Source organism: Dasypus novemcinctus, chromosome 17, assembly GCF_030445035.2.
Source record: "Dasypus novemcinctus isolate mDasNov1 chromosome 17, mDasNov1.1.hap2, whole genome shotgun sequence".
Lineage (NCBI taxonomy): Eukaryota > Metazoa > Chordata > Mammalia > Cingulata > Dasypodidae > Dasypus > Dasypus novemcinctus.
In genome coordinates, this window is record NC_080689.1 from 31401325 (window position 1) to 31426604 (window position 25280).

At 40.9% G+C, this 25280-nt stretch overlaps 1 protein-coding gene across 4 annotated transcripts in view; it reads right to left on the reverse strand.

Moving 5' to 3' along the window:
* The window catches only part of THADA (THADA armadillo repeat containing), a 383919-nt gene that overhangs the window by 74290 nt on the left and 284349 nt on the right, over window positions 1-25280 (reverse strand). For all 4 annotated transcript variants that reach the window (XM_012524133.3, XM_058278477.2, XM_071208795.1 and 1 more), the window contains one exon: window positions 12162-12256. In XM_012524133.3, the coding sequence (XP_012379587.1) occupies window positions 12162-12256 (95 nt within the window). The remainder of the gene's footprint in view (window positions 1-12161; window positions 12257-25280) is intronic.

The following is a 25280-nucleotide window of genomic DNA, read 5'->3' on the forward strand; positions in this document are numbered from 1 at the left end:
GCTCTACCACTTGAGCCACATTTGCTTCTTCAATTGATTTTTGATAAGGATACCAAGACCATTCAAGGGAGGAAGAATAGTCTTTTAAAGAAATAATGCTGAGACAACTGGATAGTCACATGTAAAAAAAAAAAAAAAGAAAAAAAGTTGGACCTGTAACTTGCATCATCTACAAAATTAACTCAAAATGGATCAGAGACCTAAATCTAGAAGCTGGAACTTAAAACTCTTAAAAAAAAAAAAAAAAAAAATTAGGTTGGACATCTTTATGACCTTGGATTAGGCAAAAGTTCCTTTGACATGAGCTCAAAAACAAAAGCAACATAGATAAATTGGACTTAAAATTAAAAATTACTGTGCTTTAAAGGATACTACCAAGAAAGTGAAAACTTAACTAAAGATGTAAAAAACTTATACACAGAGAACTACACATCACTGCTCAAGGAAATCAAAGAAAACCTAAATAAATGGAAGAATATTCCCTGTTCATGGATAGGAAGACTAAATATTATTATGATGTGTATCCTACCAAAACTAATCTACACATTCAATGCAATCCCAATAAAAATCAACACAGCATTCTTTAATGAACTAGGAAAACTAGCTATGAAATTTATTTGGAAAGGAAAGAGACCTCGAATAGCCAAAGACATCCTGAAAAAGAAAAATGAAATTGGAGGAATCACATACCTGACTTCAAAACATACTACAAAGCTACAGTAGTGAAAACAGCATGGTATTGGCACAAGGAGAGACACACAGACCAATGGAACCGAATTGAGAGTTCTGATAAAGATCCTCATATATACAGTCATATAATATTCTATAAAGCCACCAAACCTTCTCAACTGGGAGAAAATGGCCTATTCAACAAATGGTGCCTGGAGAACTGGATATCCATATGTAAAAGAATGAAAGAGGATTACCAACTCACACCTTATACAAAAATCAACTCAAGAAGAATCAAAGACCTAAATATAAGAGCCAAGACCATAAAGACGTTGGAAAGCAGTGTAGGGAAGCATCTACAGGACCTTGTAATAGGAAATGGCTTCCTGAACTTCACACCAAAAGCACGAGCAGCAAAAGAACAAACAGATAAATGGGACTTCCTCAAAATTAAAGCCTTCTGCACCTCAAAGGAGTTTGTCAAGAAAGTGAAAAGAGAGCCTACACAATGGGAGAAAATATTTGGCAACCATATATCTGGATAGAAGACTTATAACCTGCATATATAAAGAACTCCTATATCTTGAAAATAAAAAGACAAACAACCCATTTAAAAAATGGGAAAAAGATTTAAACAGATACTTCTCCAAAGAAAAAAAAAAAAGGCAAAAAAGCAAATGAAAAAATGCTCCAAATCTCTAGCTATCAGGGAAATGCAAATCAAAACTACAATGAGATACCATCTTACTCCCATAAGATTGGCAGCTATGAAAAAAACAGAAGACTACAAATGCTGGAGAGGATGTGGAGGAATGGGAACACTCATCCAATGCAGAAGGATCCAGCCATTCTGGAGGACAGTCTGGTGGTTTCTCAAAAAACTAGTTATAGATTTGCCATATGACCCAGCAATTCCACTGCTGGGTATATACCCAGGAGAACTGAAAACAAGGACACAAACCGATATATGCACACCAGTGTTCATAGCAGCATTGTTCACTATTGCCAAAAGTTGGAATCAACCCAAATGCCCATCAACAGATGGATAAATAAAACGTGGTATTTACATACAATGGAATACTACTCAGCTTTAAGAATGAATACACTACAAATATACGTGATAACATGGATGAATCTTGAGAACCTTACGTTGAGTGAAGCAACCCAGGCATTGAAGGACAAATACTACATGACCTCAATGATATGAAGTAAGTAAAACAAGCTGCCTCAGAGAGCTAAAGACTGAATGATAGGTTTACAGGAAATTAGGAGGTAGAGGAAGGATGTAAGCTGACACCTACATGGGTGAAATCTATGATAAGCTGGAGGTTAAGTATTTGTACAAGGAAGGGATAAAATGGGGGCATAGGGTTACCTTTGGGTGGGGCTTTGTGGGCTTGAGGGAGGCTAGGGATGGGAGGATGGGTAATATTGCCCAAGAAATTGGGGAGAGTGTGGGGCAACATATGAACATAGGAGATTGTCAGGTATTTGATTGAGAGTATAATGCTGAGAAAACTTTTTCAAAAATATAATAAGGAAGATTACCTGTTTAAGATGCTTAAAGGGGATAATCTGACACAGGACAGGCTCCTAGGAAATATGTGAATGCTCATTTTGCCAAAGTGGGTTATATCATTGGATAGCGACCCATATAATGAGAGTGAAGGTATACCCACATCCTGCGGAGGACTGATGCCATCAAATAGAGGGAACTGTATCTCTCAAGAGAAATAGTGGCTCCAGTGCATTAGGGCAGTTGAGCATGTCAAACCCTCAACACTGTTGCAAGTATCTCTGAACATGGCCCTTCAAGCAATGAAGATTGACTATCATTGTGGGCCCTAAGGGAAGGGGGAAAGAGGTACTGAATAGATGGAATCAATGTAACTGTGTGGGCAATAGAATTGTTCCACAAGAGTATGCAAGGATGGATATAAGACATGTAAAATTACACCAAAAATATATAGGGGCTGATAGGCTAAAATGTAAATCATAATGTAAAACATAACTAAAAATTTAGAAAATTGTATAGTCTAAAATATAAACCACAATGTAAACACAAATGTTATCTTCTTTGAAAGCTATTGTCTCAATATCTGTACATCAGTTTCAGTAAATATAGTATGAATATGCAAAAAGATTATTGCTGTGGAAGGGAAAAGGTTTTATGTTGGATATGTGGGAGTAGTGTATATTGTATATATGAACTACTGTGATCTAAAACTCTTGTGAAGATAAGCTTAATAATTAGAAAAACGAAAAGAAAAAGGACGTAGGCACTGAGGAAAAGACATAAATAGTTGCCTTGCCAATTTGCATACAGGGCAACACTTATTGCAGTGATGGAAGGCAAAACATCAAAAACAAAGCTTTTGCATTTTAAAATTTTGATACCCCAATTTATTTTACCTTGATTTTTCTAAATTAATATGTATTCTATATTTAACCTTTAAACTCATCACTATATTCTATTTTACTATTAATGGAACCTGGCAATATATTGGGCTTCATTTTTTTAAGAAGTTTTGGATCACAAAGAGGTTCAACAACAGCAGGGGAGGAATACTGGTGTGGGATGTTATTGATAGGGGACACATGGTTGGCAGGGAGTTATCCAAGGCATATATCCAGGGTACATAAAAATATTTGGATATTTTCACAGAGGTTACAATTAAAAACAACTGAGGGAGTGCTGAGTTCCAAGCCATGGGAGCTCTATCCCAGTCCCTAAAGGAACAGCAACAATCCCCCAAGTGCAACGGCAAAGACCAAAAAAGAAGAAAGGTCCAACCATGAGCCCTTGATACTAATGACCATGCTTATGAGCCTGTTCACATGAAATAAGAACATGGCCTAGAGCTGCAGGGTGCCTAAGAGTTACCTCCTGAGTTCCTCCGTGTTGCTCAAATGTGACCAGTCTCGAAGCCAAACTCAGCATGTAAATGTGTTGCCTTCCCCCCAGCGTGGGACATGACTCCCGGGGATGAGCCTCCCTGGTGCCGAGGGATTACTACCAAGTACCAGCTGATGATGTAACTAGAAAATGACCTTGAATAAAAGTGTCAACTCAGACCAGCAGAATATCTCAGTCTACATATAATACCAGGAGTTAAAAATGTTTTTTGACCTGAATAAAAGGGGGAAATGGAAAGGACAAATGAGTTTATATGGTTATGAGTCTCCAAAAAGAGCTGAGAGGTTATCAGAGGGGCTGCCTTTATGCACACCTGAGCAGAGTCCCAGAGACAGATAAAGTAGATACAGCCCCAGGTATTGCTTCTTCTGAGGGCTACAGAGACCCACAGGTTTTATGATCATGGCAGACAGAGTTTAGTGCCATGTCAGTTGGCCCTACTTTGGAGTTTGTGTTTCTGTGTGATGGAGCTGGACTCAGGTGTGATCTTTGTGCACAAGCCTCTCCTGTTACTTTTACCGGATCAGTAGTTGGCGCTGGGGTTTAGTGTATACCCAGGGACCTGAATCTCTGGACTGACCATGTGATAGCCGGGCCCTGAGACTCAACAGACTTGCAACTCCTACACTCTGGTTTATTGGATTTACCCCACTCAGCTAACATGGAGGTGAAGAAGGTCAACCACCATACCAGGGAGCCAAGAGTGCCTACAACTGTAAGCAGGAGAATTGCATCCAGCATCCACGTGGCATCTAAGCCCCCTCTTGATATAGATGTGGAGTGGACACAACCATTCCAAGGTCCACAGGATGGAGGAATAGAGTATGGATTAGAGTGGACTTACTGATATTGTATTCATGAACTATTGTGATTAGTAATTGAAGAAAATGTGGCATTGGTATGAAGAAAGTGGCCATGGTGGCTGCTGGGGTTAGGGAGTGGGAGGAAGAGATGTGATGTGGGGGTGTTTTCAGGACTTGGAATTGTCCTGGGTGGTGCTGTGGGGACACTTAGCAGACATTGTATGTCCTCCCATGGCCCACTGTGTGGAACATGGGAGAGCGTGGGCTATGATGTGGACCACTGACCATGAGGTGCAGCGGTGCTCAGAGATGTATTCACCAAGTGCAGTGAATGTCTCATGATGATGGAGGAGGTTATTGTTATGGGGGGGGGGGGCTGACAGGGGTGGGGGTTGTATGGGGACCTCATATTTTTTTAATGTAACATTAAAAAAATAAAGACAAAAAAAAAAAGTGAAAACTCACAGAAGAGGAAAAAATATTGCGAATCCTATATTTGATAAGGGTCTACTATCCAGAATATATAAAGAACTCTTACAACTCAACAACAAAAAGGCAACAAGCCAATTGAAAAACTGGCAAAGGATTTGAATAGACATTTTTCTACAGAAGATATTTAAATGGCAAAAAGCACTTTAAAAGATCCTCAACATGATAAGTCATTAGGGAACTAGAAATCAAAAGCACAATAAGATACCCTTCCTATTCACTAGGATGGCTATAAGAAAGACTGACAATAACAGGTATTAGTGAGGATGTGGAGAAATTGGAACCTTCATACACTGTTGGTGGGAATGTAAAATGATGCAGTTTCTTTGGAAATACTTTGGCAGTTCCTCAAAAAGTTAAAAACAGAGTTACTATATGACACAACAATTCCACTGCAATTTTCAAGAGAATTGAAAAGGTATGTCCACATAAAAACTTGTATGTAAACATTCATAGCAGCATTATTCAGAACAGCTAAAAAATGGAAACAAACCAAATGCCTATCAACTGAAGAACGGATAAACTGTGGTATATTCACACAACGGAATATTACTCAGCCAAAAAAGGGAACGAAGTGTTGATCTGTTTCATGATATAACAGGGTGAACCTTGAGAATGTTATGCTAAGGGAAGGAATCCAAACATTAAAGGTCCCTATTATATGATTCCATTTACATGAAATGTCCAGAGACAGTTGGTTATCCTACCCCCACACTGTACAGGGAGCAAAGGAGATTTCACAAACTACTTCCTTAATGAATTTAATTGACATAGACAAATTGTCAGTGACGATGGGCTGGTGAGGGAGGGACAGGAATACAGAGAAACCTGAAATTCACAGACCCTTGTTGCTTCTTCGAACAGCATTTTCCTCCTGTGGTGGAAACGTAGTTCTGTCACAAACCAGGACACTCAACTCAACTCATACACTATTATGACGTCTTTAGCTAGAATCACAGAAATGGGCAGTGGACCAGGAGCCAGGAAGCCTTGCCTTTAACACTAACCAATTGGGTAACCTTGGGCACATCACATAATTGCTAGTTTCAGCCTCCCTACTTTTTTTTTTTTTAAGATTTATTTTTATTTATTTCTTTATTTGTTTCTCTCCCCGTCCCCCCCACCCCAGTTCTTTGTTCTGTGCCTATTTGCTGCGTCTTCTTTGTCCACTTCTGTTGTTGTCAGCAGCATGGGAATCTGTGTTTCTTTTTTTGTTGTTGTTGCGTCATCGTGTTGTGTCCGCTCTCCATGTGTGCGGCCCCATTCATGGGCAGGCTGCACTTTCTTTCGCGCTAGGTGGCTCTCCTTACAGGGCGCATTCCTTGCGCATGGGGCTCCCCTACACGGGGGAACACCCCTGCGTGGCAGGGCACTTCTTGCACGCATCAGCACTGCGCGTGGGCCAGCTCCACACGGGTCAAGGAGGCCCGGGGTTTGAACCGCGGACCTCCCGTGTGGTAGACGGACACCCTAACCACTGGGCAAAGTCCTCTGCCCTCAGCCTCCCTACTGATTAAATAATTTTGAAGCTCTAGAATTCTAAGAATTGTGGGCCTATGTACTCAGCACTAGGCCTGGAATTAATGAGGGGGTAAACACCACATTAACTTAGCAATCTACGAACACACCCTGTCCTATTGTGACTTCCAAAAGGCAGCTAGGAATCATCTGCTTAGTTTTTGGGAGCTCACTGTTCCTTGGGAAAGATGATTTTGGCAAAAGCCAAAATCAGATGACAGTCCCAGTGTTTTGGAGAAAAGCAACTAATTTATTGACAACAAAGCTTGTTTTTTTTCCCTTGAGATTTCATAGCTGTAAGCACAGAAATACAAAGTCCTCAGAAGACTCTAAAAATAAGTTCTCATTCCTTTTCATCTGCTACTCAGAGCTGAGAGAATAGCACCAACTGTGTCCTATTAAACACATCTGCATTCAACGCTGATAAAGTGCATGACAAGGGAACAGATAAGAATTGTTTTCAATTTGTTCAGATGGAATTAGTTAAATTTAACCTAATTAGACCAAATAATCAAAGTAGGTGTTTGTAAGTTGCCAATGTTTTTAGTCTCTGTAATTGTTTGGCTCTATTTCCCAGGAACTTAGGCAGAAGGAGTTAATATGTCATAAAAATCACTGGCTTAATATTTATTCATGTCAAACATACATTATACATGTTCCGGGCAGTACAAATACAAGGCCCTGTTGAATACTTCTTACAGACTTTATCATTTAACCATCATCAACATCTACACTGGCCTTTGGGAAGGCTTACATTACCTAATTCCTATTTACATAAATACAAGGGATAACGAAGGAGAGCCTCCCTTCTTAAACTGGTTTAAAAACAAGCACATTGACTTGGCACTATAACTACGTAGGGATTCTGGCTTCAGTTTCATAAGCTGGTCACTTTTAAGGCATTTAAAAGGAAAATAATAATAATAACAATAAAAGTTACATTCCAGTTAAAACAGAATGTTTATTGCACTTGGCAGGATAATACAAAATGTTTATTGCACTTGGCAGAATCATGAGATCTGAACGATAAATCCCAACAGCAAAGAAACCACAAAATGAAGTCACCAGCAGTGTGGTATTGGTAAGTTCTTTGTGCAGTGGCCATAGGTCCACTGTCAAGGGGAAAAAGGACAGGTGGCTATCTGGGAGCCGCCAAGATTTTTCTTTCTAGTTACTGTCAGCCCGAGGCCCTTGTTTGCTCTTCAGTTATTCCACACTGCCATGGGCCGGGAAACAACCCCAGGCAGAAGAGTCCACATAATAGTAGGTGACTTGGAAGCTCTCACATAGGGGATCCCTCTCTGAGGCCTGTGGTGCTGGAGAAGGGGCAGAAGCCTAGGAGGCTGAATCAACAGAGTTCTTGGGGCACCCCTCCCCAAAACAGTGGTTTGTCCTGACTCTGGCCTTTGAGTATGTTAAGGGGCTACGGTATGGGTGGTTGGAGAGCTCAGGCTCTGCCACTGTCTTCGCATATAATATTAGGCAGTTCCCTCTATCTCGATTTCCTCATCTCTAAAATGAAGGAAGAATAGTTCCTCCTTCATTAACGCAAGTAAAATGCCGGGCACAATGTTTGGCATAGAGTTAAATGCTCAATAAATGTTGGCCATTTTTATTTTTATCTCTACAAGGAAGATAATTTTGCAAATGTTTCCTAGAAATAAAGTTTAATGGGAATCTTAAGTATTAATATATTTAAGGGGTAGGGACAAAACAGCCTTCTGAGTGCACTTCTATAATGTGGAAGGGGATGGACAAATCCTTCTCTACCTAAAACACCTCTATGAAATTGTTATTACATGATTACTTCTTTTGGATTAACTAATCCCCTTCAGGATTCATATTTCAATACAATATACATATATATAATTATAAAACACAGAACCATGTTGCCTAAGATTAATAAAATGGAGAAACTAGCAAGATCACAAATTTAGCAAGATAAATAGAAGGTCTGAAAGTGCAAGAAGGTAAGATATTTGTTTACATACATGGTAAAGGAAAATGTTCATTTTAACAGCTGTGAAAAACAGATTTAAGGAGAATGAGTAGAGAAACAAAGTCCATCTCAGAGGAATGGGGGTAAATATTTGTCAATACCCAGGTGATATTTCAGTAAATAGAGTTTCAATGGGAAATTACCAACCTGAAAACAAATAATTTAAGTTGGGCTTAAAATTAGCATTAAATCTCTCCATTTCCATTTCCCTGCCCAGGCCTGTTACCTAGCCTCTGAGTCCTTGTGGCAGTTGTGCTTTTTCTGCCCCACTCCCCCAATCTGAATGCAGACTGTAAGGTTCTTTCCAGCAAGAAATTGATATATACTAATGAAGACAGCTGGAGTCAGAAAAGGAAAAAGAATACAGGGGACAGAGTGTCCTTGTGGGTTTAAATCACTATAAAACTCAAAACAAAACCCCCAGATTTGGAATTTTTCAAATCTAGTTAATGGCTGAGGAAGCCTCAAATGATTGGGAAGTACTAAGATAAAAGTTTAAATTCCACAAAACACATCATTATCTTAAGCTTTTCTGATATCTTCTCTGCCTTTTCTCCTTCACTGTTTTTCTTATTGTTTATGCCCCCAGCCCTTCAACACGTGTTAGAGGTATGATTAGCCTTCCAAGGTCACTTATAGAATATAGTTTGAGTGGGGATTGGCAGATACTCCATCCAAACAAGTTTCCCTGAAATTTCTATTACTTCATTTCTTTCGGATTAATTAATTCCCATGGAGATTTGTATTTAGATATTTTTAATGTTCAAATACAGCTACAGAGAAAAAAAAAAGAAAAAAAAAAAAACAAATACAGCTACATATACACGTGAATGAAATAGAACTATGTTGCATAACATTGGTAAATTGGGAAAGAAGAGGAAGAAACCCTCCAATAAGCTTACCATTCTAAAACAACTATTTTTAGCATTATTCTGTTTTTAATTCTACTCTGGTCATCTATTCCCTACCCCCACCTTCCAAATTCCCAGTATTGACTGTCACAATGCCTGGACAAAGCTCCCAAACATTCAGTGAATGAATTTTCAGTTTCATTCTTCTTGAGCAACAATAGGAACTTGGCCTCACAGGTCCTAAGAATCCTCTGAGGATAAGGGCACAGAAAATGTCACCTTGCTTTAAAAATCAGATGACCTCACTCTCTAGCTTATATTTCCCATAATCTTAGTTGTCTAAGGTAAAGTACAAGCTCCTTAGAGTCTGCCCTATGAGGCTCTTCATGATTGAAGGCTTGCTACATTCTTATTTGAAGGACAAAGAATCTTAGAAATGGTCTATTCCTTCAAGGAGCTTACAAGGTAAAACTTTTGAAAATATATAAAAACCTCTAATCCAAATAAGTGATCACCTGGTTTGGAGACATACTTATCTATTGCCTTTGGAAACAATTTATGAAACACACAAGAACAGATTTTGTTACTTTAAGCTCATAATTGATTTTTACCCTAAACAGTGCTATCCATTTTAACCATCATTTTATTTGATGTTTGGTGGTTCTAAAAATCTAATCCATCCCCAAATGAGGAAAATTTGCTACTATTGTTATAGATAGGTATAGATATGTATACATATATCCATATATTCAGAGTTTTATGCGGACAATTCCTAAAGTACCAGGCAAAATTAGTGCTGCCCAATAGGAACATAATATCAGCCACAAATGTAATTTTAAAATTTCTAGTACCACATTAAAAAAAGTAAAAAGAAGAGGTGAAATCAATTTTAATAATACATTTGATAGACCCCAGTATATAAAAAAATTATTATGCCAACATGTAATCAATACAGAAATTACTGAGAAATTCACATCTGTGAAATCCGGTGTGTATTTTATACTTACAACATGTCTTAATTTGAACTAGCCACATTTCAAGTTTTCAAGAGCCAAATGTGGCTAGTGGATGCTGTATGGCACACAGTGAGGCAAAATATTTAGAGCTATGGTTGCCATACTAGACTAAAACTACTTCATTCCCTGTTTGTCTTACTCTGGTAAGTACAACTTTAAGAGGAATAATACTTACATGGATGCAAGTGAAGAACTGCTGAGTAACAAAAGCTTGTATTCACACTTAATTGGGATATAAGTCTATATAATGTTGAAGTTTGGAGGAAAGGATGATTCAAAAGGCCAAAGTTCATGGAGGAGCCCAGCCCAGTAAAGGATGAGCATATGGGGGAGAAAGAAGGCATTTTATAATACTAAAGGGTTAATTAACACTTCCAGACAAGGAATAATGATGTCACTAAATCAAGAAAAACTCAGTTCAGGTAAATAAATGATTATAGAGAAACACACAAGTCTGAGAGAATACCAGTGAATGGATTTGTGAGTAGTGAGCAATTCCTTAATGGCCAAGGTCCTATAGATACATAATCAGAGAAGTACTAGCTGGAATTTGGAACTGAAATTTAGAATGGTGATAACCTAAAAAAATGTACTTGGCAACATGTGAATCATAATCTATCATTTCTGGACCTCAGGTAGCTCAAATGTAAAATGAAGTGGATGCAACTCTCAGGTCCTTATATCTAGGGTAAACATGTAATTTATAGTCCAAATGTGGATGCTTTGAAGAGTAAAAGAGGGTAACAGTAATAATTACGTTGGGAAAACAGGTATAAATAAGGGGCATTTTACAGCTATAAAACTGAGTCTATTTTACCAAACAGATAGAACCGCTACTTCCATCCAGAGATGTAGAGCTGGTGAAGGCTGAGGCATGTTCTTATCACCTCTACGTGGCCACAGGAGCCCAGTGTGTGGGCCTAAACACATGGATCCGGGAGAGGCCGTTTAGCACCATCCCCCCACCCAAGCATTTTACATTGGTTTGACTTTGGAAACAGGGTTCCATATGGACAGAGCTGGACTACGACAGACTGAATGTATTTACTGAAGACAACAAATCATTGACAGACTTAATGTAACTGAGGAAAGTCTGGCCTGCTTGTACTCAGAATCTGACTTTGTAATTGTAGCCTCCTTTGCACAGCCCTAATCAATTAGAAGGGGCTGATTTTAACCAGTTGCAGGCTCATTACCCTGCATTACAGTTTGTGTTGATGAAAATCAGTTTCAGTCTGTGGCCTGGAACGTATGTACAGCACTTCCTGCGGCCTCTTGTGTAAACACATGAATTTTTTTCTTTTTTTAAAATTTGGAGTAGCCCTTCTTCCTTTTATTTCAAGGAAAGCACTTTGTGAATTCAGATTAAAACAGAAGAGGTGTACATGGATCTGGGACCCAGGACCAGAATCACACATGACCAAAGAACATGTATGAAGTCAGAGCTTGAGGTAGCAATTCATACATGCATTGGTGTAAGGAAGGATTTAAGGCACAATGTCAAATACCTAGGCTCTAGCATTAAATGCCCCACTTCAGTTATCTCAGTTATCTCAGAATGAAGCAAAATGAACTCTCAGTTATTGACAATGACGACCTTCCAAGAAAATGCATGAAACAGAAAAGAGCCAAGGTCTTAGACACACAGAAAGTATCTGAGAAGAGTTCGCACTCTTCCTTGAATGACCAAATAGAAAATAAACAGCAAATTTCCAACTCAACAAGGACAGGTTTCCTTGATAAACCTTTATGAGGGAACCATATGACAGTTCAATTTTGATGAGTGGTTAGTCTTACAAAAGTAGAGGGTGGGGAGTATATGGCAGACCTGCTCAAAACCCCACCTATATTTCAAAGACCTCTAAGCATTCCAAAATGTGACATAACTATGAATCATACCTGGCTGGCTGCCCTTTGTGGGTCTGTCGAGGTAGCAAGTCAATAGGAAGAGAATATCAATATACACAGCTCTGGTCACCAAACATGGATTTTGCCTAGAAAGGTAAAGAACAGAAAATAAATTATTTTCTCTCCTTGAGGCCTGCTCACATGAAGGAAAAAAAATGAATATTTTCTACCAGGCCTGTCAAGGGACTCAAGGAGTAATTGTGAAGCTAAAAAAAAAAGATGGACAATCATCAATGAAAAGAACACCAGCAACTCAAGCGAGAAAGTAAAATCTAAGGGCATATGGTGGAGTCATGAACTATGTGTGGACAAGACAGATAAAACTTTATGCTCTGATGCCAAATAAAATAAGCTCAGAGCAAACAAACAAAATCCAATATCCTATCAGTTATTTTGAAAAAAGGAACTGTATTCTATGATTCCCCTCTTTAGTAGACAAATTTGAGGGGGAAAAAATCACTGGTCATAAAAATCACTGAGTTAGCATTTTGGGGAAGGAGCCTTGTACTCACATATGATAAACCATACCTATGGGTGTAATATAATGCACTGAACAACAAACACACGAGCATTAACAAACAATGGAGTTAACGTTCTATCCCAATCAAAGGAATTTTTCCTTCTTTCCATAAATGGAGCAGCTTATTTTACTCTCTGAACCACACACTGGAAAAAGTAAGTGGGTTTAGATTTTGAAGTCTAGATGAAAAAGGAAGGAAGACTCTTCTGAGAGGAGCACCAATGGGTCCCTGGCTCTGAGCCACAGTTCATACTGACCATGGAAACGGCCAAAACTTCCTTGGTATACTAATAATTGAACACAAGTAGATAAAACAGTATAGACAAACTTGGGTTTGGAATCCTGGTTTTGTTACTTACTATCTCTGTGACCTGAATCAGATTCCTTATCTGTAAAACAGAAGCTACAATATCAGCTCACAGTGAGTCACTGTGAGATTTCACTATGGCATAGCAAACTTAAAATGCCCACCTCAGTGCCTGGCCCATGATAGATGCTCCACAAATGTTCATTCCCTACCCTTCTCCCCTGCCTCTGACATAAGGTTAGGGGATGGCACTGAAATTGGCAGGGTTCTGGCTAGTGGATTTTCCTTTGGCTTTACCCCTAAACTCATCCTTATCATACCCCGTAAACAACAGTTCTATCATGTCCCTAAAGCTTACTCTCTTTATAAGAGATGCCCTTATGCTGAGGCTGGCATATGCACTAGCATATTGGATCCTTGTGATTCGAAGCAAAAATGTCATATTTCAAGGTCTCTGTTGTTGACCTGCCTCATTTCTGCCCCACTGACTGGTTTCACTTACAACATAATCTGCTTGCTCCCAGATTCCACCTCTTTCTTACTGTAACCACTAGCTGATATGGATACTTTAGGCATGGCCTAATTTCATAACTATGCCGAACTATTTTTTTTAATTGGTTTTTAAAAAATAGGTAACATGCACATGGTATAAAAATAATTCATACAAAGCAAGTCCCTTTTCCCTGCCTCAGTCCCTGCTCATATTTTATTCCCATGAGGCAACCACCATTCCTACTTCCTAGTGTATCCTTCCAGGCACATTCTATTCATTTACAAGCATTTATCCATAGCTATTGCGTATTTTTACATAAATCCTTGCTTATTACACACGAAGTTCTGAGCGTTACTTTTTCTCATGAATATATTTTGGGTATTCTATTAAGAGAAAAGAGATTTGCCTCATTTTAAAAAATGGTTACAAACTGCTCCATTTCATTATCTATCTCAAAATAACTCAGATTGTTTAAGATATTATACTTTGCTACTGAAAACAATGCTGTAATAAATATATTTGCACATCAGTTTTGTACATATGAATGGGAATCCTGAGGAAAAATTCCTAGAGGTGGAATTGCTAGATCCAAATTGCTATTTGTACATTGTATTTCAATGTACATTTGTACACTGAAAATTTAATTTTGGCAAGATGCTCTCAAAGAGGCTGTACCAATTTACTCTTTTACCAACAGCATTTTAGAATCACAATTTCCCACAACTTAAGGAACACAGTGCATTAGTAAACTTTTGATCCTCTACCAAGATGATAACTGGAGGAAAAAACTTATTGTTTTAAATTGCAATTATTTTATTATGACTATCCCTTCATAGGCTTAAAAGACATTTGATAAATAGCCAGAAACAGCAGCTATGTACAGCAAGGAAAACATAAGGAGATTGAGAGGTGAAGAATTTTGTGTTTTTTATTATTATTGAAATAATGAAAATGCTTTAATAATGACTAAAGTGATGGATGTACAACTTTATATTTATACCAAATACCATTGATTATATACTTTGGATGAACTGTATGCTTTATAAATATTTATCAATAAAATTGATCTGTTCAAAAATTTTGGAATTTCCTTTCCTGTGAACTGAGCTCAAATCCTTTATTAAGTTGTTGGTCTCTCCTTATTGTTGTGTAGGGGCTCTGTATATAAAGGAAATCTGCCCTTTGTCACATGTGTTGCAAATATGTTTTCCCAGTTTGTCATTTGTCTTTTAACTTTCTTTATATTTTTTTGCAATTCAGAAATGTTAGCTTTATGTATTCAAATACATTAATTTTTTTGTTTATGTCTTCTGGGTTTAGGTCATGCTTACAAAGTCCTACTCTTCTCTAGGATTATACTTAAAATTCCATATTTTCCTACTAGTACTTTTTTTTCTTTGAGATTATTTCTCTCTCTCCCCTTCCCCTGCTCTGTTGTCTACGCTCTGTGTCCATTCGCTGTGTGTTTTTCTGTGTCCACCTGCATTCTTGTCATATGGCACCGGGAAACTGTGTTGCTTTTTTTGTTGCATCATCTTGCTGCGTGTGTGTAGTATCACTCCTGGGCAGGCTGTGTTTTTTTCGTGCAGGGCGGCTCTCCTTGCAGGGCACACTCCTTGAACATGAGGTGCCCCTACACAGGGGACACCCCTGCATGGCACAGCACTCCTTGTGCACGGCAGCACTGTGTGTGGGCCAGTTCACCACATGGGTCAGGAGGCCCTGGGTACTGAACCCTGCACCTCCAATATGGTAGGCAGATGCTCTATCAATTGAGCCACAACCGCTTCCCATCTACTAGTACTTTTTACAGTTCCATGTTTAAAACTTTTTATCTCTTTGGAAGGTATTTTGTTTTTTCCCAGTCCTGCTTCTATTTTTTGTCTCTATTCAGTTTTTCCAGGTCTAATTTCCTGCCTTACTTTTCCACCTACCATTGAAAGCCCTCAATCTGTGAAAACTTCTTTAGTGATCACATTCTCAACTACAGTACTTGGTGTGTGGGGGGATCCCTCCACTAAAGGAAGGGCCACTCAGGAAAGCAAACCAGAAAACTTGACATTGGAGGCTAGCTCAGGAACAGATAAATCAATGTGCCATCAGAGATTTGGCATAGAGCCTGCAGAGAGCAGGAGGAATGTGTCCTATGCATCCAGTTTCAGTTAAGTGGTATGAGGAGGTACACAGAAGACAGTTTCTGACCTCAGAGAACTTTGTCTATATATGGCAAAAACAAAGGCAAATTTTGGAACAGAATATAAGAAATTAAGAGAAAGGGTAGACTGGAGAAATAGAGAGGATTTATGAAGATGTAATTCCAATTTAGATAGACAGTTGACAAGAAAGGACACTTTGAGAGGGGGCAATAGATGTGGGAAAGAATTCCTTTGGTCTGTGCAGTGACTGAGGGAAACCAGTTTGGAACAGTAGAAAATGTGTTAAGGGGAGGACAGGAGAAAGGCAGGTCAGGCTTTCAGGAAATGGAATACTTCATGCGAACTGGTGTTCCTCAGTGTAATAATTTACTGCCTGCTCCTATGTGGCCACAGAGAGGCAGAGCTTCTTGTCCTGGATGTTCTTCTGTCAGTGGAGCCATACAGAGCCATAAAGGGAAGTTTTCAGGAAACTGGTTTGACTTTCAAGGCTGGATGAGGAGCCTCATTTCCACGAGATTTTCAGCTAAGTTAATTTTCCTTTTAAATGTCCACATGAAGAAAAGAAAGGTTGGCAATCTTTAGAGCCCCCTGCCGGGCTGAAGTGTTCTGCATCTTCCCTGGACCTGGCACAGGCTGACCATCTTGCTGGCCTCTGGGGACTCCTTACGGACCCCTCTGACTGTGAGGCGTGGGGCCAGTCTCATGCAGTTAGCAGGATCATGGGAGGCACCCTCAAACGCTCTGGCTTTGGGTTCCAGGAAAAAGAGATGATCTGGGGCAACAAAGGAGTCCATCCATGGCTTTTCCTTCAAAACTGACTCAGAGAGCAATTTGGGCCTGGAGCCCACTGTTCTTGGCTCCACCTTCGAGGACAGCCACAGCCACATAACATCCCTGTCTGGAATCACAGAGTTGGGCTTCATTCTGAACTGGCTTCTAAGTTAGGAAAAATAATTTTTTTCTTTCTTTTCCTTTTTCTCTAGCTATTACTTGGTGTTTGTTCTGACTTGGGAATGGTATAGTGTGAGTTCAGGGTGAGCCAGAGGTTTGTTCTCAGTCTGTCAAGCCACTTTGATGATGGGAATGAAATCCTGGGGAAGATCAATCCAGATGGACAGGAAATCATGCCACAGGTTTGGTGGGCTTGGGGATTTTTTCTGCCTTCAAAATGGAAAAAGCTGGGCACAGGGCATGGTATAAAGAAGATTTAGAGTGTTTAAAAAAAAAATCAGAAGTGGTCAGGGTCTAACAGATGGACTGAAAAAAGTCTAATAATGGTTTTAGAAGGAGTAAGCATCAGGTACTATGGGGGCTAAGTTTATATATATGAAATTAAATGAAAGGCTTGGTAAGACTCTTGGTTTCTGTTACTCCTTTTTTCACTTGACAATTATCTGTCCTGGAACCTGATTAATATGTTTTTGCCTCAGGAAATCTCTGAACTTCATTAAACCTCCTGCCCTTGCTCCTGGAAGCTGGAGGGCGGCAGAAGGCAGGGCAGACAAAGCAGGGCTGCCCAGACACATCCACAATGGTCCTAGTGTGTAGAGGACAGCAGGAGCTCTTGGAAAGTCTGTGATAAATTACTCGTTCTTCCTGTCGCTTCCGGAATCCTAGTGGCTGTAGATCTTTTTAACTGAGGTCTATTCATTCAGAAAACATTTACTAAGAGCCTACTGAAAGCCTGTAATAGTGCCAGGAATTGTGAATATGAAAATGAAATGATTCAGTGTCACAGTCACTGCCCTCAAGGAACTTAGAGTCCTGAATAGTGTTTCTCGAACTGTAGGCTATGACCCATTTAATTGGTTAAGAAATCAACTAGAGAGTGGTGACCAGCATAAGAGAAAGAAGTAGGTGGATGAGTAGACAGGCCTGGAGCTTAGGGAAATAGTAAAGCCTAAATATATACATTTTGGGGGTCACTGACCTTTAGATGATTTGAAGTCATGAGACAGGAGGAGATCACCGAACGGAAGAGAAGAGGAGGGGAGGGGAGGGGAGGGGAGGGGATGGAGAGGAGAAGAAAGGAGGGAGTAAAAGGGGAAAATATACTCAGGGAGAACATATCACAATTAGTAAGGGCAAGCATGGTTTTGATAACTTGTTTCAATGCTATATTCAATTATATAAATATATTAATATAAAATAAATTAAATAATATATTCAATTAATTTGAGAATGAACTTTTAATAAATTATCTTGATATAAGATATAATCTATGAAATACAACAATTTAAAAATCTTTTAATTATCAATTGATTTGTTCTGACTTCTTTCTTTTCTTTTTCAGGTAATAAACCACCCTACATTATACAGAACGGTATTAATAGGGTTATGTTTGGTATCCAAAATGACAGTGATACACTGAAAACTAATGTTCCTGGAAATTATATATGATAAATCTTGAGTAAATTCCCTCTCTATTGCAGTTCTTTTGCAGACTGTTCATAGATATTATTAAAATTTCAAGCTGTGTAAGATTTCTTGGGTATGTGTGGAGGTGTGTGCATATGTGTACATATACACATGCAGCACACAGAAACACATATTACGTCCTATGGAAAACGTGTTTCTTATTGTGAGTGGCTGTCAAAATGGGGCAGTCAACAGAATAAAAGGTAAGGATGGTGGAAGAGAGAACCACCCCATCTGTTTGGGTGAGTCAGTGCCTTGACAAAGAGCTGGGGATGAGGAGGAGTCTGAGAGGCAGACCTTGGACAGTGTCCCCAGCAGAGGAGGCAGATGTCCAAAGACTTGTGCACATGATCTGTCTGGACAGTAACAAGAAGTGCAAAGGGGAAGTGGGGTGGAGGGACAGCAGGAAATGATAAAGGAGCAGTGAACAGGGGTCCAAAATGGAAGAGCTCAGGAGTGACCTTTAAGAGCCCTGAAAGTTCCAAAGAATCACTGCATGAAGCCCTCACAGGGACCCCCTCAGCCCAAGCCGCGCTAGAGAGCTCTGGTCCCCATTCGATGGTTTGAGGCTCCCTGGAAGACAGATTCACTCTGCACAGAATGAACTCTGCCAGAAGAATTCACTGCCACCTTCAGAGCACTGGACAGAGCTGTTCTGGCTCTACCCTGGCAGTGGTCACTAAGGTCTTTAAGCCAGGAGACCTGAACTCTGGCTTGGGATCTGCCCTGGACTTCAACAAGCAGCATCCAGGGGTCATTCCGGTCCCCAAGAAACTACTGCCCCGGAACCCTGACTTTGCCCCATGGCTGAACTTTATAAATCTAGGAACATTTACTGAACACCCAAGGGGAATATCCTATTTGGGGTATAAAAGTTCAGAGCTTTGCAGAGCTTATGGTCTTTTTGGGGTGGAGTGGGTTATGTGGAGAAAAACAAAATACACATAAAACAATCAGAGGGAATGTCATGAAGGAAGGGTCTGGAGAGAAGAAAGCATTCAGGCTTTGGATGAAATGAAATCCAGGCAGGAGGGCTCACTGGAGCAAAAGGAAGAAGGAAAACTGGAAAATCAAACGTGCAGCTGACAGGCCTGAAGGCCTTAGAATGACTCTGAGTCTCCAGTCCTAGCAGAGGCCCATCACAGCTTCTAAGCTCAGCTCCTACACAGGCCATTGAGATCACACTTGTTCTCAAGTTTAATGAGCAACAAGCAGCTTCGTGCCACAGAACCAGCAGCAGAGTTAACACAGTAACGTCCTGGAGACCACCAGCAGGCCCCAAATGGGTGGAGAGAAGGAAACCAGAAAAGGAAAGAGAAAGCGAATGGGAAATAAGGTGTGAAAAGGCAGGTGAGAAGGGGGGAGGAGAAGGAGAGAAAGGAACAATGGGAAGGGAAAATGGTACAAGAGGGAGAGGGAAAAACAGTATATCCCACATCCTGCCATGATGCCCCCACTTTCTACATGCCCAGCCATGATTAAAGCATGCTTCAACATGCTAAAATCATGTTTAAAAGCCCTGGTTATAACAACCAAGGTTGATCCTCTTAGAACAATCTGAACTGCTCACAAGACGGAAGGTATTTTGTTGACCTTCCTTTGGCCTACCAGAGAGGGTTGGCCATCCCTGTAGTCCAAGGCAGAAAACGTCTCTGCAGGGGTAGCTGTCAGCAGACCAGATACCTCTCCTTACATTTGGTTATAAAAGGGAGAGCGGCTGTGGTTAGGAGCTATGAGGTGCTTCTTTGATGCTGGCCACATTAAGCCATATAAATGGGGAAGTAAAAATTAAATAAATAGAACCTCTCCCATACATTCTGATTTCCATTTTGATCATAGCCCCCAGGCAGACAATCAAGCATTGGTCATATGGGATTCTGTGGAAAAATAGGGGATTTGTTTAAACTAAGGTGCCAAATGGTCATAAATTACAGAATATTATATTTTTAAGCAAGTTCTTTTCTCTTGCTATGACATCCAGAATTCAGATCTGCATATGGGGCCAGCTGGCAGCAGCATGCAGGGCCAGCTGCCTCCCTGGGACTGCTCGTTTACCTTGCATTCCCTGTGGGGTGGGACGGCAGAAGCGTGCTTTTATGGTATGCTACAACAACCAGCCAGCCTTTCTTGGTCTGGAGCTTTGCAAGTGTTTACACTCTCACCCACACACACAAGCTGGCCCACAGACCTCCTCGTTGGATTTTCCTTTTAAAGTGAAGTTATCCAATGCATCCTTCCCTGGTGGTTGGCTGGTTTATGGGGTTCTCACTGAATTGCCAAGCAGGTTTAAAGCACACTGGCCTTCCCCTGGAAACGCAGGCTTGGTGGCTGGGGTGGCATCTGGGAAAGCAGAGCACATTGGCCATTTTCCAGGGTTCTGGGTGGGCACGCAGCAAAGCCCAGGGATCCTACAGAAGGCGCTGTGGTCCCCTTCTCAGGTTAGGGCCAAAGCAGCAGGTTCCTCTGCTTCTCCCTGGAGTGCTGCTGCTCGAAAGGAAGGCCACTCAATGCCACAGAGTTACCTTTTTCCTCCACAAGAACCCACCTGCATTTTCAGAGAACCACCCACACCCCCAGAGGCCCACGTATTTTCCCATCTTTCTATTAGGCATCTTTATCTCATTAATGCATGAACACTCAAGCTATGAGGAGAGAAAGATGAAAAAGAGACCTTGCATGGGGCTTAGGATTTGCTCAAAGCCGGGAGAAACTGTTTCAGAGGGTGTATGCTTTTTATTCCTTTTACGAGAGATGCATGTTCCTCCCTACCCCCACTTCCCCACCCCATGACTTGTTTAAAAGTAAAATTTAATATGCTGCCAGGGAAAGTACTGGTTAATAACTTAATAAGCTATGTTCTAGGAATTATGGGAGAAAAGTGGTATTTGAGAAAACTTTCACTGTATACTTTGAGGCTTAGAGTATATACAGAGCTTCAGATATTCTATAGAACACTAACAGAAGTCTCCTTTCTTTTCAAGCCTTCTTTCTCCCTAGGAGTTAGGACAAAAAAAAAAAAGGATAAATAAGTAAGGTCAATGAAAGCTTCTGGAAGCTGCAAGAGAAGTCTGTGTATACATCTAACAGCACAGTCAACAGAAGTGGGTTAATGTGAACTTGGCTAACTACACATTTGGAAATTAGCTCTCTGGCAATAACAGTAATAATGATAACGAAAATGGCAACTGCCTTTTATTAAAAGTTTTATCTTCAAAGAAAATTCCTATTTTGATTTATCTTTGTAAAATTCCTAAGAGGGAAGAAAAGCAGGCATTAGCATTCCTATTTTTACAAATAAAGAAAATAACTCCTATAGCTTAAATGACCTGCCCAAGATCAGGGCCAAAACCAAGAATAGAATCAAGGTTTTCTAAGACAAACAAATTGTATCACTGTGTCTCAAACACAATCAGATGCAAAGTGAGACATCATGCCAAACAACAGAGTATTTTGGTTTGCAAGACACCAACAACCCCATGTTCTGGCGCTTTGTCCAGACAATCTGGTGAAAAACAAGGTTCTAAGTACAGCTTTTGCTGAGGACCAATGTAAAGGCATATTTTAAATATGGCCTATTATGTTGATAAAGCCTTAATTATTTTCACAACAAATATTTCCTGTATTTGCTTAGTTCTTTTGTATTTTTACCTTCATTACTCACCATGTCCTCCCCACATTATCTTTTTCACACCCTCATTTTTAGACCTTCTCACTTTACAGATTATAAGAACTGAGGCCCAAAGAAATTACAGGCCATACCCTGTGAGTTAATAGCCAGGGTGGGCCCAGCCCTGCCAGCCTCAAGTGCACTTCGCCTCTCCTTAACTTCGGCACAGTGCCTTTATAGGTTGGCGGCTTTCCTACGTACCAAGTGCCTCTTAAAGAGATCCTCCCTGGTCACCCGGCACACAAGGCCTTTGGGGTTATGAAGGCGCCTTCTGGCTCAGGGAGGCTTGGAAGAAGCTCCTGAACTTGCCTGGGAAGATGCTATTTCAAGAGGCCTGCAGGCCCGTCGAATCGCACAGGAAGCCTGGGCATCACTGGCAGATGAGAGGAAGGAAAGTGAGGTTTCTGAGTATCTCTCTCTGAGCAGCTGCCTCGGCCCATTCACATAAGACCAGCCCGTGTTCTCCGCAGCCTTCACAGAGGCAGCCTAGAGCCTGGTCCACACAGGACTCAAGCTAAGTCAGTGCACCATGGGGGTGGAGAAGCAGGATGCAGAAAAGGCCTAAAGAAATGTTTCCGCCAGGTCTGCATGTTTCTGGAATGTCTGCCATGAGTCACTGACTTTAGATAAGGTACTGTCTCCAAAAGATCACTTTTAAAAGAGAGTTTGTGTGACTCAGGAGAATTAGCTTATTTACATATTGGAATTTAGTATACAGTTAGCATGGATTTGTTGGTTAGATTATGTGACAGTAACCAGCCAAGAGTAGATTTCTGAGGAATGGGTCCAGAATAACTAAATTTTTTCTTCTTTATTTTCTTTTAAATGTTACGTTAAAAAAATATGAGGTCCCCATATACCCCCGACCCCACCCACGCCACCCCTCCCCATCAACAAACTCTTCCATCATTGTGGCACGTCCACTGCACCTTGCAAATACACAGAATAACTAAGTTTTGACAGCAAAAAGATCTGGAGCCTGGGCCCTGATCAAGGAGGGCTGCTCCTGGGAGGGGGTGCTGGGTTGCGTAAGGGAATGGGGTTGGAGAATTTTCTGTGAGGATGGTCAGGCTAAGTAGCAAGAAGGAAACAGGATAAGAGGCAAAAAACCCCACACTTACATCCCTGACTTGAGCCATCTTCTCAGTCAGCCACATCTGTCAAGCAGGGAAAAAAGTCACCTGCCCCCAAATCTACTTCCTATTTGTAGAAAATGTTGGTTTGGGTTAGATTGATTTTTTTCAAAACTAATAGACTTTATTTTTTAAGATCAGTATTTTCTAACAAGGAGGCAGGATGGTCCTCTAAAGTTCCTTCTGGAGCTCCTGATAGAAGCTATGTAGGTGGGCCTCCAGGCGTCTATCTTAGTTTGAACCTTATCTACCTTTTCCAACATCTTTAATATGTTTTTTTAAAAAAAAGATTTATTTATTTATTTCTCTCCCCTCCCCCCGTTGTCTGTTCTCTGTGTATATTTGCTATGTCTTGTTTCTTTGTCCGCTTCTGTTGTCAGCAGCACGGGAATCTGTGTCTCTTTTTGTTGAGTCATCTTGTTGTTGTGTCAGCTCTCAGTGTGGGCAGCACCATTTTTAGGCAGGCTGCACTTTCTTTCATGCTGGGCGGCTCTCCTTACGGGGTGCACTCCTTGCGCGTGGGGCTCCCCTACGCGGGGGACACCCCTGCGTGGCGCGGCACTCCTTGCGCGCATCAGCACTGCGCATGGGCCAGCTCCACAAGGGTCAAGGAGGCCCGGGGTTTGAACCGCGGACCTCCCATGTGGTAGATGGAGGCCCTAACCGCTAGGCCAAGTCCACCGCCATCTTTAACATCTTGAACTTCCACTTGAGCTTCTGTTTGAAGAAAGGAGTCCACTGGATTAGAGAGCTGGTAGACTGCTACTAGGGAGCATTTAGTGTTAACCACCAGGAAAGGCTGGAAATTTTGATGACCATCATCAGGGGGGCTGGAAAGATTTAAGACACTTTCCAGTGGATCTCATGTGCATACAGACAGCAGTTGCTTACAAGGTGAGCCTGCGCTTATTGCTTTCCTCTCAATTCTTGGGGCAAGTCCACATTCCTCTGATGGCATTTAAGTCCCTCTACAACTGCTTTCTTATCAAATCTTATACAGTTCTCCAAAACACAACATTGCGTCTTCAGCTCTCTTTCCTCACTGGCCCACAAGACAGCACACGCATTCCCTCAGGTCTGCCATTGCAGATGTTGCCCACCACCTTGACATGCTCTTTGTCTACCATTTTTTGGTGTGTGTAAATACATCCATGCTTTAAAGCCCATCTCAAATGCCTATCTCCTCTAGAAAGCCTTCCCTGATTATTTCAGTCCACTTTCATTTTGGAACTCTTATACCTAATATGTACTCAAAAATGAGAACTTCCATATGTACTTCATTGTTGGTTCATTGTTTCGCATGGATAGGCTCTCTCTTTTCAGTTAGACTGGACTACAGCTAAACTCAGACAGCAGAGACTTCATTAGTTATGCCTAGTGAGGTTCCCACAACGCTTGAGCTCTGTATTAAGCTTCTTTCTTTGTGCTCAGGCAACGAGACCTTCACAATTTACTTAACAACAGCTTCTATATCAGTATAACTGTGCTCATTCTCCATTCTAAGAAAATTAACCTTATGTGACAATTAAATCTCACCCAGCCTATAAAGACTTCTACCTCTTCCTAGTAGACTTCTGCTCCCACAAGCTGGCATTTATTTCTCCTTTCTCAGCATCCCCAACATTATTTGACCTAATTTCAGCCTTTACCAAATTCTTACTTGCTTTTACTTGTCTTCCCCACTTGGTTTTTGAAACAGACACAAGATTTTATGCAGTTTCCATATTCCCTACTGTGCCTACTATATTGCCTGGCAACTCTGAGGTGGCTTAAATTCACTGGGAGTGATTGGCTTATTGATGGTACCCAAGGTGTTGATTTATCCAAAAGGTGGAACATGTTACATCTAAAGGATTAAGAAAAAATCAAACCATTAGATGAGCGTTTTATATAATATTATGAAAATGTGTTGAAGGTACTTAAAGCCTGCACTCTCTTGCCCAACATTGCCCAAATCTTCCAACAGCAATACCCCAATAAGCCAACAGCTACAAGTGGAAAAGACAGATATTTCGGAGATCTCTATTGGACTAATTACCATCTCCAGGTTAGGTCTGCAGATTTCCATACTTAAAAAGTAGAAGGGGGAAACGGACTTCGCCCAGTGGTTAGGGCGTCCGTCTACCACATGGGAGGTTCACGGTTCAAACCCCGGGCCTCCTTGACCCGTGTGGAGCTGGCCCATGCGCAGTGCTGATGCGCGCAAGGAGTGCCCTGCCACGCAGGGGTGTCCCCCGCATGGGGGAGTCCCACGCACAAGGAATGCGCCCCGTAGGGAGAGCCGCCCAGCGCGAAAGTGGGTGCAGGCTGCCCAGGAATGGCGCCACCCACACTTCCCATGCCACTGACGACAACAGAAGCGGACAAAGAAACAAGACGCAGCAAACAGACACAGAGAAGAGACAACCGGGGGAGG